At 38.8% G+C, this 15,627-nt stretch overlaps 1 protein-coding gene across 3 annotated transcripts in view; it reads right to left on the bottom strand.

The window, feature by feature from the left end:
* Nucleotides 1-15,627, bottom strand: part of KIDINS220 (kinase D interacting substrate 220) — a 75,766-nt gene that overhangs the window by 24,536 nt on the left and 35,603 nt on the right. For all 3 annotated transcript variants that reach the window (XM_066547238.1, XM_066547240.1, XM_066547241.1), the window contains exons 21-22: nucleotides 14,828-14,972; nucleotides 13,085-13,247 (exon numbers count right to left, since the gene is read on the bottom strand). In XM_066547238.1, the coding sequence (XP_066403335.1) occupies nucleotides 13,085-13,247; nucleotides 14,828-14,972 (308 nt within the window). The remainder of the gene's footprint in view (nucleotides 1-13,084; nucleotides 13,248-14,827; nucleotides 14,973-15,627) is intronic.

The following is a 15,627-nucleotide window of genomic DNA, read 5'->3' as shown; positions in this document are numbered from 1 at the left end:
TGTTTGTATTTTAGACAAGAGTTCAACACTGGAAATGTAAAAATTAAGTCACTTTTCAAGTCAGGAACTGAAGAGTTAAAGAGTGGCCTACTTCAACACTTCAATCTACAAAATAAAAAGCCAAAAGAGAATGTGACATAGATTTAAATAAAACACACAGCTGATGAATCACATGAAACAAATTAGCTGATTTTTAATGCCAGCTCTACTTAAGTCTGAATGCGAACAGTGTTCCGAATGCGATGAACAAAGCTACTGTTCAGAAGCCAATAGCCCACTGCTGGTGTGCAGATTGAGGTCTCTATTCTAACCTTCTGAGCTCAATGTCTTAAACTACGCCTTTGAAAGAAATATTTATGTAAATGATAATCTTTTGGCAAAGAGCCACAAAAACCATACGTGCCTGCACTTCTCAGATAAAAAAATAAAAGGTTAGCCTTTAAAGCACTTTAGAAGTTACTTTTGCTAAAATACAAGCATGCAGATCTAAAAATAAAGCACTGTGAACACACTTTTTTCATTTTGGGGCTAGATTCCTGAGGCAAAATTATTATTTTTTAAATCAGAAACATCAGAAAGTGTCAGTGTTACAGACTGTCTGTTTCCAGGAGAAACTACTTGACTTTAGAAGGAATGAAGCTAAAACAAAACATTTCATTGATTGAAGCAAACCTTAAAAATTAATTCCACTACTCTTCATACCGCTTTCCCATGAGCAGCTGAAATTAAAAACTGCTTTCATTTGGGAGTAAGTTACATTGCAACAATGTTGAATTATTCCTGGCTTTTTCCTCAAATATAGACAATTTAGTACAAGTACACAGAGGTACATCATCTTATCTTTCATTCTGTAAATTAGATTCAAATTTGTTCTAATTATGTTCACCTTGTACTTCCATGACTGACCTAGAAAATAACCAAAGAATGTCTGACAGTGTATCCAGCACTGAATGCTGCCAGCACAGCTCAGAGGAAGGTGCTAAGCTGTTGTACCTATTGACCATCTCCTTCACTACCCTGCTAGGTGGTGCCAAAATGGCAACAGCCAAAATTACCCACCTTCACCCACACTGGAGGCTGCACTGGAGGTGCCCGCATTGCCTGTGCCACTGGTTGTGTCAGGCCCTGGAATATGCCAACAGGATTTACCCACCTCTTCCTCCAGCCAGGGCTTTTGGGGCGGGCTGGCTCTGACCCAATGTAGCTGGGTAACCAGGCTGTGCTGACAAGAGCTGTGAGGAGCCTCACTGCAGGGCTCTCCTGCCTGAGCTAAGAACAGCTTTTAAGGTCAGACCTTTGCCCTTGGTCCTCCTCCAAGCTACATCTATGCACCTTTGCTCTTGACCTTGACCACTGGCTTAACTTCCTGCCTTGAGTTGTGCCTTGTGGCTACACATCACGGGGCTGCTGGCTGTCCCTGGTTACTGTCACTGAACCTGCTCCACTTTTCCTGTTTGGCTACTGAGGAATTGCTCCCCTTGCTCACAGTGCTGTGCCTGCCTCGCAGCCCTCCTCAGTTCCCAGCCCACCCTCGCTCATGGAGCAGAACCCTGCTGTTCCCACACTGATGGGAGGCTGACTTCTCTACAAGCCCTCATACTCCAAAGGGCTGTTCTCTCTGCTCTTTCCAAACCTCTCTCCCTGAAGGTAAAAACAAAGAAATGCTTCAAATTGATCTTTGCACACCTAACTTTTTTCTTCATTTGTTTTACACGAGCAAGCAACTGCATGGACAAGAATAATTTAACTTTCTCACTCCATAAAAAGCAAATTACTTCATTAATTGCTATTAAATAATAGAGCAACAGAAGGCATGAGCATGAAGGCATGTCATGTTTTATCTATTATGGGCTTTTTAATTTTTTCCTCTCAAGATAGTACAAGTCAAAAGTGTTGCTTAAAATAATGAAATAATTGTCATTAAAAATGAGAAAAAAATTTCTACAGGTTTGATACTGAGAAACACAAAACCACAAAATCTTGGCCGCTATGGAATGCAATATGAAATTTTTATGCTTAACAATCTGCTAATTTGACATCTGCTCTCTAATACCTAATAATCAAATCCTATGCTTTGCACTGAAACTACTTATCCCACTCTTCTCACGTCTGGTCAATACAGTGACAGTGTTAAAAGCTCTCACACAAATCACTCCAGCAACTTTGCATTACTTTCAACACATCAGCAACTGTGCTACAAATATTCTCTCAAACTGAAAACTGCAACAGGTCACTTGGACACTGAAAAAGAACATTCGCTTATACGCCCATTCATATAAAAATAGGAATAAAAAGTCATCACACACTCAATAACATAACATAAGGGAACAAATGCTTTATCTTTATAAAGACCAAAAAAAGAGAAAGCTATAGTTTGATATATCTATGTAGACAAAAATTCAAGTCCCCTCAGCGCATATTAAGCAGAAGAGACTTCACTGAACAGATGCAATAGCTATTTAAAAACTCCTATTACCATAGGTATTCAGGAAAGCTTGATTTGCAAAACTGACTCTATTCAATTCAAGTATCAGCAGATAAACCACCTCTCCACCTCTCCTCCTAAAGTGTTCCTGCTTTTGATCATTTCAGAAAGAAAAAACCTATTCTGATGCTTAAAAGATTGGTATTTATTAAACTAATCTCCCACACCCGGTATCACACACTGTCACTGAGCCATATTAAAAAGTTCTGTTCTTTAAACAACTCTCTGGCATACTTTATGATTAAAATAAAGTGTTAAAGCAGTTACAAATGCCCGGATTCATTCACAGCTTTGCAGTGCTATTTGAATTACAAAAGGCAAAAGAATTTTAAAAAAGGTGGGCATCAACCACCTACTACTCAACTGGAACACTGCCTTTTAACATTGAGACCACACTATTAGCACAGTAAGAAACATAATAACTTTATGTGCCCTGCATTTTAAGTACGAGGCAATAAAAGGAGACCAAAAAACAAAAAGCAGGTTAAATATTTTAGAAGTAATGCCTCACTGTGAGGTCTACAATACTAAATTGTCTACTTAAAGGAAGTGATTTATTTAAACCTGGCCTGGGCAAAGATGATTGCAGAGAACATTATCATCAGAGTGATGAACGTGGCACCTTCCACAGCGTTTTCATTTTTAATTTCTATAATCACTAAATAGCTACACTTCTTAAATTAATACATCAATAGGCATTAAGCAACTCACAAATCCCTCAGAAGTTCGTTTCACCCTTTTTCTTAAAAGGTATTTAAACAGTGTCAAAACTGGAATTAACATAATAACCTTCCAGAAAAGTTACATTTCAATGATCTTGCTCAATTTTAACATTTAAAATTTCTACAGAATTGCTGAAAGCAAGTAACATACTTTCCTAAAAGAATAATTCAATAGATATTTGTCTAAAGCACTGTAATGAAAAAGTAAACAGATAATGCTTATCTTCCATTTTTATTTTACTTATTTTCTTCTTACTTATGTATATTAACAAAAAAACCTCAAATGATTTAAACAAAAGCTTTTAGCTCAACACATAATTGCAACAAAATTACAATAATTGTACCAATTAAAATAATCCTGAATGAACAGTTTGTCATCTTAATGTTCCAATGGTTTATAGAAGGATCTACTTAATTAGCTGAAATTGCTTTCCAATGTTAGTATCAAATGTCATTTGTTAAAAGTTGAACGATTTTGAAAATAATTTAACAAAGCAATTTTACAAAACACCAAGAACCAACATTTTCTTTTCAGCTGAATAAAGCAAGCAGATGTGTCATCAAATTGCTATAAAAATAAATGAGCCTTTATATGGAGAAAAATAAATTTTACTACTAGTGCTACAGAATACTATTTTTGTATGAAATCAAATTCTTTAATAAAATAATTTCATATCATTTATATCTTGGTGATATTTTTAGTATGCTATAAATATACTTTCTTAAATTGAAGTAGTAAACAATCAAGGAGAAATATTCCACCGTACATGACACAGAAAAATGTTTTAACCTGACTAAGTGATTTCTTAATTTGATTACCATGGGTGTATTACCATGGGAGATCTGAATCTATCAGGAAAACATGGCACCACTGAAACTATGTTATAGAACTCCAAATCTATAGTAATGAACTGTGGTTTCACTTATAAATCAATTCATTTCTTAAACCAATTTAATTTCAAGAAAAAAGGAAAAAAAATAAAAGAAAAACCATTCTGTGGTTTATTTCAAGAAGGGGTAACTTCACTAAAGACTGGAAAAAAACCCAAGGAAAATCATATACCAGTGCTGAAACTGGACTGGAACTGAAAAAATTAAGAAACAACAATTCCTTCTATTATTGATAAACTAGACAAAGCATATATTCCATAATCCATCCCTTGGAATGCTGTAAGAGTTGCAAAAGCATTAAAATGAAATTAATACATGAGCTATGTTTCGCTTAGATCCTTTGGTTCCCCTCATCCCTGCAACCCCCTCCCTCCTTTTCCCAACAAGAAAAAGAAAAAGAAAAAAAGAAAAAGATGCTGAATTAAAGAAAGCAGTTATGCTATTCTTCTAAATTTGGTGTGTTCTGCCTCGGCACATCATATTGCCATCCAATTTGCCATCCATCATAGGTAGGCATGCACACATATGTGCACAAAGACTTTATCACAGAGGTTAAATTAAGCCCAAGTGATGGATGAAGTACATGTTGCTAAATTTTAAATAATGGTTACCTACAACTCTGAGAAAAGTATAACCATTTTCTTGTCCTGAGAAATCTCTTTTTTCAAAATCAAAGAGTTCTTGATTTCCATAGTTTCCCTCAGCTTCCCAAAAAGCATATTTTCAAGGAGATTAAGGAAGGGTGGAGATCGTAATCTAAACAGATGGCTCATGAGTTTCTTCTATCCTGAGCCAAGCTCTTCTGTTCTAATATTTTTAATAAATATATAAAAATAGTCACAGAAATTTAGGGACCATCAGCTATTTGCAAATATCTTCATAAAAAATCAGAAAGTTCTGTCTTAATATTCCAGTTTGCTCAAAGCCCCTGTCTTAAACCCCCAGAGTTTGGTAAAATTTAGGCAAAGAATGACAGGTAGGACTGTCCCTTGTAACATCAAGCCCAAAAAGCAGAATAACATCAAAAGCAGCCAGTAGGAAGCACCTGAATAGAAGGTTGTGTGAATACCTGAATTCTGTAGCATTAAATAAATTGTATATTCAGTCATGAGGGACAAGCACCCTCCCCTCCCCAGCATCTTTAAGCACTGATCTCATGGTCTCTCTTAGGACTATCTCCTCAGATACACCAGTCTCACACTTCTCACAGTTTCAGCAGGTAATGGCCAGAATTATATTCAGAAAGATACAGAACCTAGATCCTAATCCCCTAAGAGAGAGGACAGTACTTATCACACATCTACCTGGGTGAATGTCTGGTATCCGAGCATGACCATGAGGAAATTCTCATGGATTGTCATCAACTTCATACTGACTTTTTTCTTTCCAAAGGGCCCTCTGTAACAGGTAGATCATTAAATTGCTCTGGCAGACTGCAGTGCATTCCCTGCCATTTTCTTTCCAAAGGCCAACTGGAACTTTTCTACAGTGGCCTTCCTTGCCTGTTGGACAACACATCTTGCTCACCAGCACTAGAAGGTTCCTGCAACCTGTCACACATCCTGTCCCAGCACCTGGTACAACTAATTTAGACACATTTATCTTAGAATTAAAGTAGCCTTTACTGCTGTACTTTGTGCTGAACCTCATTTTATCCTCTTGCTTCAAACATGCTCAAACCACATGTTTTTTGTCTTCTACTTAGCTTTTTAAGGGCTTCAGTTACTGACTGAATAGGTTCTAGGTGCAAGGTAGGCCTCGCTTTAGCAATTCTGTGCATTCACAACAGAATTGTTTCACAGCAGAATCACTGATTGCACAAGACCTTCAGGGGTAAAAATTCATAGTCCATAGTTTTTAAAGTGTCTAGAAACTTACAATAATTTTTTGAAATGCCATACGAGACTTTCTTAACTCAGGAGGCATATGCATGCCTGAAGTTTCACTTTCAATTGTATTAATCTTACAGTCCAGCTACTAACAGCTCCAAGAAGTGGCAGGCTGGTAAATCTGTGACATCTAGTAGAGAACAGGTTCACTCATAGATAGAGAAACTCTCCCTAATGCCTCTGGAAGGACAAAAGCCTCCAGAGGGACAGGCAAGAGAGTTATGCAATTACTTCAGTTATTTCTAGGAACATTTTCCAATTGACAAAGTACTGCAGACTTTGATTTCTGCCATGATAAGAAGGATACAAAGAGATAAAATGTGTTCAGTGGATTATTATTTGCCTCTTATTTAGTGAGGCAAATTGATGAGGAAAGGGACTGGGAAGACATTTCTTCTCATACAATCAGCTTTAATAGCCTGATTTTTGATCAATATGGTGGTAATATCAATCCCTGACACCTTTAGTCTTAAGAAGTAGAAAATATCAAGAAACAAAGACAACCAGGACTCAAAGCCTCAAACTGAAATGAAAAAATTAGGACTTTTAGGGAAAAGAAAGAAATGAATCAAATGCCTTACGAATGAGGAATGCTGGAAAAGAGAGGAGAAAGTCTGGCAAAACTGGGGGTCGTCACTGCTTGATGTGAGACTACAGCTTTCCTCAGCCTCTTAAATATATCTGTTTTGGTACAACTACTTTGAAATGTGATTATTAGAAAATCAGTCTTTAGAACTTAGAAAAATCACAGATTTGTATAATACAATACATTCTGCCCTTCCATTGATTTGTTGGGAACTCCTAAAGACATTGTTTCATTTTCTGACTGAAGTGGGGCACAAAACATTGTTCAGAGAAATCAGCAACAATTGATAAATTCCTTTCCTTACTGCAGATTTACTGCCCACTACTGTGTTAGCAGGATTATAGATAAGATTATTTTCCCCAGTAGGGTATGATATCTATATCCACAATGACTTTGACCTGCAACTTACTCACAGCTACTTCTACAACCCTCTGTGAAACTGTTATCCTGGTTATATGCCCACATGGCATCACCTCCCTCTGTCAGACCATTCACTGGTATGTCAAATAGCACAAGAATTATCTTTGGAAACCTCACCTGCAAGTTTCTCACGACACAAATACTACTATCTTTTGCTTCCTTCTTTTGTTTTCCTGGGGCAATCACGCCTGTTATTATCCTAGATTTTAATATGTTTAGATGTTCTAGATTAAGATCTTGCTTAAAATGTCTTAAATTTCAAAATACTTCCTTGTCTTCTTCCTACGTTCATTGACTCAGTTGAGAATTCAGTTTCGTGAAATGTATCTTTCTTCTACAAAAGCCACAGTGACTTTTCCTAAGATATCATTTATTTAGATCTGACACTGTCATTAATTCTGGTGTCATGGATGCTTTACTTGCCTTCACAAGAGAGCACATTCCCATAGCTGGCTAATTTACAAGTCTGAGAAGTCTCAGTTCCAAACATTCAAAAGAAACTTGCTTTAATCTGACAACTTAATTCTCTTAGAAATTTATTTGCAGAAAGCCTACATATTTTATTTCACTTCAGAGCTTTAAAAATTTGCCTTTTGCAATTTCTGCAAACCACTTTGGTATTACACAAAATTGACTCTTTACAGTAACACAGAAGAGAATGCAGCACAACATAAATGTAGAGAAATATTAACTCTATGTCATAGTTATAAATAAAATGGTAAAGATAATTAAATTAGACCAGGATGGAGATATGGGTCATGACAACAGTAAGCTTGACTACCAAAGAACCTAAACACAAAAGGGGAAGGAGCAACAAAATCAGAATTAAGAGCTTAACCTGGAGAGAGACTACATGAAAATCCTGATGATGGGAAAAGGCAACACATTACCTGAAGGAGTAAATGCTACTACTAATAAATACACCAGATGGAAAGCAAGACCAACCAGACAAGTAGATAGAGAGAGGCTGAAATGAGAGGATGGAAGTGAGATGATATAGCAGGTCAGTTTAAGGAAGTAAAAAGAGTAAAGACATTTTTCTCGAGCATATAAACTGAAAGCCAACAAAGCAGATTCAGCATTTTCTTTTCAAAATTTGCCACAGTGACAGAGCATGGGCTTGTTCCCCTCTAAAAAGATTGAGAGCATAGAGTCTCTACTTGTTACCATAAGAGATGTTAAGTGACACCAGCTCATAAAGGTTCTTCACAGAAATGTGCCTGTGTCACAAACTGAACCCTAATTTTCTTTAGAGTGTTGGGGGGGGGGGGGGTGGGTTCTGTCTGGGGTTGGGATTTTTTGTGGTTTTCTAATTGGTTTTGTGGTTTGGTTTTTTGGTTGGTTTGTTGTTGTTGTAATTGTTGTTGGTTTTGGTTGTTGTTTTGCGGGGGGAGTCTGTGTTCTTTTGGTTTTGGTGGAGTTTTTTGTGAAGGTGGTTTTTCTGTTTGTTTGTTGGGTTTTTTGTTATAGACCGTGGAAGAAAGTTCCCAATATGATATTCAGTAGGTTTTTCATCTCTGCATAGTATGAAACAGGAACTATACACTTCTCCTGACAGACCTGGTTTCATACTCATCAATTTAGTCTTTGATATTCTTCACAGTATCTATAGAAAAACACAAGTTTACTTTCCCCAACAAGCCTTCATAATAAGAATATATTAGCTAGCTTTATTAATGAATAAGAATATATTAGCTAGCTTTTTTTAATGACAAATTGAAGCACAGAAATAACAAGTATACTTATTTAGTTACCAAATTGAGGTATGCATTTTTTTCCAGAATACTCCACCAACTGAAAGCAGAGCTCCCAGTAGCTCCAGATATAGCTGAATACTTAGCAATATCAGCCTACAGAACCATAAGCTGTACACCACCTCCCTCCCCACAGAGGCATGAATACTATCCAAGTGAAAGGTACTACAGAGGTGACTAGTCCAGCATCACACAAACTCTAATAGTCGTGGAACAGCGTTTCATTGTCTTACTTTAGTTATTGCATTCAGCTCCAAAAGATAGCACTGCAATGTAACAGAAAATGGCTTTCTCTTTTACTACACTTTGCAAAATTAAATCCTGGACATTACAAGATGGGAAATCTCACGAGGCAAAATACCATGTAATCATGGAAATCATATATCATTGTGCCTGCATAGAGGAGAATTAACTAAAGACTATATTTATTCTTTTGCTTCTTAGTGCGTGACTATCCGATTCTTTCCCTTTTCCTGTATTTTTTGTATGTTATGAAAGTATCGCTTTCTCCTCGAAACAGCGAGCCGAGGCTCTGGCGCCAGCGCTCTCCGCGGCTGGGCCGAGCCGGGAGCGCCACCTGCCGGCACCGCGCCGCGCTGCACAGTCCCTGCGGCACAGCGCTGCCGGGGGCAGCGGGGGACAGCCCGCCTCGGGGGACACAGGCGGGGACAGCCCGCCTCGGGGGACACAGGCGGGGACAGCCCGCCTCGGGGGACACAGGCGGGGACAGCCCGCCTCGGGGGGCACAGGCGGGGACAGCCCGCCTCGGGGGGCACAGGCGGGGACAGCCCGCCTCGGGGGGCACAGGCGGGGACAGCCCGCCTCGGGGGGCACAGGCGGGGACAGCCCGCCTCGGGGGACACAGGCGGGGACAGCCCGCCTCGGGGGACACAGGCGGGGACAGCCCGCCTCGGGGGGCACAGGCGGGGACAGCCCGCCTCGGGGGCACAGTAGGGACAGCCCGCCTCGGGGACACCGCTGGGGACAGCCCGTCTCGGGGGGCACAACTGGGGACAGCCCGCCTCGGGGGCACAGTAGGGACAGCCCGTCTCGGGGGGCACAGCTGGGGACAGCCCGTCTCGGGGGCACAGCTGGGGACAGCCCGCCTCGGGGGGCACAGGCGGGGACAGCCCGCCTCGGGGGGCACAGCTGGGGACAGCCCGCCTCGGGGGGCACAGCTGGGGACAGCCCGCCTCGGGGGGCACAGGCGGGGACAGCCCGCCTCGGGGGGCACAGGCGGGGACAGCCCGCCTCGGGGACACCGCTGGGGACACAGCCGTAGGACAACACGGGGTTAACTGCCCCATCCCCACCGCTGCACCCCCACCGCACACAGCGACCATCCACAGTAACTCCTCCGCTAAAGGGAGCTGTAACTGGTCAGTCCAGCGCGGGTCACCCTCTGCTCTGCACCGTCTGCAGCAGAGGGGAAGGCAATGGAGAGCTCTCACTCCAAGGGAATCCTTGTGATTCAAAAGCTTTTTAACACTTGATCTTTTAAAATCTGGAAAAGCAACTGTAATATCAAAGGATTCTCTTTACACAGAGAACAAGATCAAATGTGAAACTCTTACATTTAACACAGAACCTACAAGATTCCTTTCAGCGACGAGATATCCAAGCAGCAACCCTAAAGCTGCAGTGTCACAATAAAAAGTAGTTTGACAAAAACTATTAAATACTAGGAAAACTATATTCTTGATTCTGATCTAAAATATCAAGATATTAAAAGAAAACCCTTAAGAATAAAAAGCAGAGAACAACAAACTCAGTACAGGAACAAGCTACATAATTATCAAGATCTGGTATCTATTTATGAGACTCCAAATGGGAAACTAATAAAACTTAGAAAACTGAAACTGAAGTTTTAGAAGAGGAACTAACTTTGAAATGATAGTGAAACAGTTATTTGAGTCACGTTACTTTAAACAGCTGCAGATAAAAAGACACTGGAAAGATTACTTTGGATAAAACAGAATTTTTAGAGCTCTATACAATCCCAGAGAAGAGTTCACAGACCTTTTCACATTCAGCATATGGTAAAGATGATCACCCAAATCAGCTTTGTCAATACTTCAGGAGAGTTACATATTTAGTTCCTTACACAGGTTCAACAGAAGGGGCTGAGACACATCAATTCTCTTCCTGAGCATGCAGCAACATTATTGTTAGAAAACTTTTTTCTTTAATTGTTAAGAAGCTAAAGAAACTGAGTCTTTTAGCTTTATCATTTTTGTACCAAATAACCCTGTTGGTATTTTTTTTGCTAAACAGAAAATCTTGAATATTGGTCTTGCTTTCCTTTTCCTCATTTTTCTGGTATTGCAGATATAATACAAACATCTTTCCTTAAAAGATGATGATCACCTTTCCTTTTCCAATACATTGTACAGGGTTCTTCATTGTTTCTTCCCATTATGTACTTTGGTTTTAAACATTAAAAAATTACCTATACTCTTGTAATTGTCAGTTATGAACTAGCAGTCTACTCAAGTGGCTGTATCACTTCCAAACAACCTGCATAGCAAGAGGTACAACATAGCAGCAGTCATGAATCTCCTCCACACCTTAACTAATAAACCATGACATGCTCCAGCTGGCACTAAGCATCAACAACTCAAGTGTTTGTGCTAACAACAAACAATCCAGAACCCAAGTTATTCCCATTCACTTGTGAATGTCCTTTTCTTTTATTTATGTTGGTTTACTATGATTTAACATCCATGAATACTGGAATTACTAGCACCCATTTATGAAAATAAATCAGGTCTCTAATACCTCCTCTGGTTTATCAGGGGACAAATAGTGTTATGTCTTGAAGACATCTTTGGACTTCAATCATCCCAAAGTGATTTATTACTCTGGGTGCCAACAGTCAGAAAACTGTACTGAGTTTGTTGGGTAAATACTGAAAACATAAAATTGTGAAACATGCTATACAGAAATCTGAACAATGAGAAGTTTGAATAAAAAGCATGACAGGAAAGGGAATTCCTGATGATCCTGAATTACTTTACTTAGCTGATCACATAAACATTTGTGACACTAGTTGTGTGAACATACAGTGGAAAGATGGGTTCCCTGTGCTTTGATTTCACAGGTATATTATACTCACAGAGGAAATGCAAAACTCAAAAACTGGGTCTATACTCTAGAGAAGAGTGTTTTCTAAACATGCACTCAATTTACCTGTGAAGTCTGGTATTTCTAAAGCCATCTTCCAGCTTCAAGCCAGTCAACTACTTCAGTCTACTACTTGCCCTCTTCATTTGTCTTCAATCCTCAGCCTCATCATGCCCAATCTACTTTATCCCTCTACCTTCTGAGATTTGTGCGTTCAGTTCCTAACTGCACTTCAACTTTTCTAAAACAACTCATTCAATCTTTCTCAAACAATCCTAATTCCATTCTCAACACTTCGACCATTCTCAGCCCACCCCAGACCCTCACACAGTTCATCTCCTACTCCTTGACTTTCACTGCAGAGCACACTTCCATCCAGTATTTTCTCTCCAAACTCATTGCCCTGGACCCGGCAAAATCTCTAGATTTTCTGGTAATTGTTCAATCAGTCACAATCTTCTCTCTTTACCTCAGCTGTTCTTTTCATCTGATCTCCATTATATTTTATCCAAGTCAAACCTTTCCTTCTTCCCCCTGACTCTGATTCTCAGATTCTGCTTTTCTTCTATAGGCCCCACTCTCAGTGACATCTCTCTCTTCCATTCCTCTCACTGTCATCAGGTCACAACCCACAAATCCTTTCTTACAAGCAGAGGGATCTGGAGAGAGATGTTCACTGGCAACACTGGACAATTTGTTCTCAGAAGTAATACCTAGACAGCTCTGTTGGAAAGCAGCTAGTAGCAGAAATGGAGAAAATCATGCCTCTTTTTTCACATCCCTAACTGCAGCACATGGCATTGCCATAGCACACCTGCTAAGCACAAAACATTCAGAGGTTTTTATCAGTAAGGCCAGTTTCTGCTAAGCTTACTTCAGATTAACAAAGAAGTGGAAAAAATACCCAACTTGTAGCTTGGCCAAGGTAAAGATGAAAAGGATATCAAGAGACAAAAGTACAGTTAGCTGCCTGTGAAAGAATACCTGTACAGTTCTCTTTGGTTTAAATACAAAGCACTCATTCATACACAGTGCATCAAACAGCAATGAAACTCACTTAGAAGTTTTCCAAAGTCAGCAAAAGAGGGTGAGATTGTGGGAATTTTAGATTACAACCTGATAAATGTTTGAAAGCCATGTTATTCTAGTGATCATTAATAACCATCACTGTTTTAATCACTGAAATTGCACACCATTACCAGAATAATGACTACCTCTCATAGATGGTTTTTAAAGTCAGGTGATCTGGAACACCTTCAGTCTCTTCAAGATGCAGGATGAGCCATGATGTTCTGTATGGCCACTGCTCTGTGAGATTGATCCAACTTGCCAGTCTGTCCCAATTGAATGTGATTTGATTGGCTCTCAATAAACGACCTAAAAGAACAAGAAAGAATAAAAGAAAACATAGAGGATTTTTTCTCCCTTTTGAAAGACGTCTTTTTTTCCCCTCAAAGTAACATCTATGTTACTATGTCATTATCTGATGTGTGAACTTCCTGCTATTACATTTTTAGCTCAGTAAATTCAAAATCATTGCAAGGTGCATCTAAAAATATAACTTTACAGTCTAATAAAAATCCTTCCAAATACTGGTCAAAAGATGAAACTCTCCAAAACTGTCAACTTCAGCCCCAGTTTAAACACTAATTACTATCATCCTGCTACGGGTGAATCTTAACTTACTTCAACCAAATTCAATAAAGAATTTCACACAGCATTCATTTCTCCATCTAAACACAGAATTTTATGCTAATACTTTGACAGATTTTCTATGCACTGGCATATGAAATGTGGTCAAAACAAGTTAAGCATACAACTGCCAACTTCAATAGCTATAAAAAAAAGGTTTTAGGTTAGTAAGGTAAGGTATAAATTACAAATAACTTTATTTTAAAAACCAGAAAAAGTCAATGCTACAATTTAGGCACTTGAAGTTTCAGCAAATTTTCTGTAAGTCCTTTATTAGTATCTGCAATTACATGTAACCTACAGCCAGAAGGTTCTGTTCATAAAGGTGTTTATGAAATCACCATGTCTAACCACAGATTATACTACACTAAAGTGCTCTTGTAAGGTCTATTTTTTTAAGTTTAATTTTACAACTAACTTTTGCGATTTTGTTATACTTTCATAACTGCACTGTAATTTGCCAAAACAAGACAGGTTACATGCAACAAATTGCAGTAACAAGCTAAGAGAGAGGACACTTATTTAAAACATTAGCCCAGAATTTGATGTCTGTTGCAGATTTATTCTCTTAACTATACAGTGTAAAAAGCAACTCACTTTCTTTCCTCTGGATAGCTGTAGGGCTACCCAGTGCCTTCTAGTGTCTGTAATAGAAAAGACACTAAATAATCACTCCCCATTCACTTACTACACGAAACATGTTTTTATTAAACCTCTGTAAGCCCTTTCCCAGTTATTTCCAGTTTTTAAAGTTCAGAGATACCAATGTCTTGACTGTGTTTTATTGAAGAAAAACAGGTGACAAAATGCTTTCATCAGTCTCACACAATCATTTAGGGAAAAAGAACTGCAAATACTCATAGCAAAAATAAACAGGATATATACTTGGTTTTCCACTCACACCTTACGTTTTCACATGTCAGCACTATAATCTTTGCTCACACCACAGTATTACGAAATTGAAAAATGTAATTTTCTTATACCATTTCAAAATAAAAAAATGTAAAATTTCCTAAAAATGCAGACTAGCATCATTTGTCTCCCAACTGAAGTCAATGAAACAACAAATATTATGTATCTTTCAAATTCCATGCAGAATGGTCAATAATGTTTTCTTACATTCTGGAAGAGTTTGCTTCAGAAGGACTTTCAAAAGCAACTCATGGACTGACTTGTTCAATTTAGTTTACATACTTAAGTCTGAGCGTAACTAGAAGGAGCCAAAACACAATCCTGTTTACTACACACCAGCATGTCATGCTTACCAGTCACTGAAACAATATTTAGCAACCTCCTCATGGTCTGAGGGCTGATATCACTGAACCAATCCTCTGTAACCAACAGCTTGGTCAAATCAAATGACATTTGGCGGGTAATGGTCCTCTGCATCTGGCGCCTTCGGTAAGTATCCTGATAATGAAACAAAAACCCAAGGAACACTGATTAGTATCAAAAGCTTTTATGTATTTCAAATACTTCAGCTTTACTTGATAATCAAGTTAGAGCCTTTGTGAGTAAGTCTGTGAGGCTGACAGGTAATATCAAGCGTACAAGAATTTAATTCTGATTTACCTATGTAAAAGCTGAACATTATTTCCATAGAAGCCAAGAAGTGGTAAGAGTTACACATTTTACTTCTACATCAATTCTGAGAGGGCAAAATAGAGTGGCATAGCACAATATTTTCTAGAAAGATTACTACTTTCAGCATTTCCATCATCACTTCTGACTGTCTTTCTAGTGAATTAGTATGATCCATTTACTAACTACAAGTAAAAATTCAAGTGACCATCAGGCTCCACTCCCAAAGTCTCTACCAACGGCAGCTCCAAAACCTCAGTAGCCTCAGAGGCTGTGTTGCTTTTCACAACTTTCTAGATACCTTTTATTCAACCAGTTTGTGATTTTATGTAAATTTGAAAGAACAGAAAGCAGGAAAAGAATGTGGTAGACATTGCAGTACAAGTCTCGTACTTAATATTGCTTTGATTAACTCAGTTCCTGTCTCTTGTTGCAACATCCTGCAACAACTGATGTCAGGCTTATACAAAAAAAATCCAAAATA

This window comes from Molothrus aeneus, chromosome 3 (assembly GCF_037042795.1).
Source record: "Molothrus aeneus isolate 106 chromosome 3, BPBGC_Maene_1.0, whole genome shotgun sequence".
Lineage (NCBI taxonomy): Eukaryota > Metazoa > Chordata > Aves > Passeriformes > Icteridae > Molothrus > Molothrus aeneus.
Note: the sequence above shows the minus strand (reverse complement) of the source record. Positions and strands in the feature narration are given on the sequence as shown.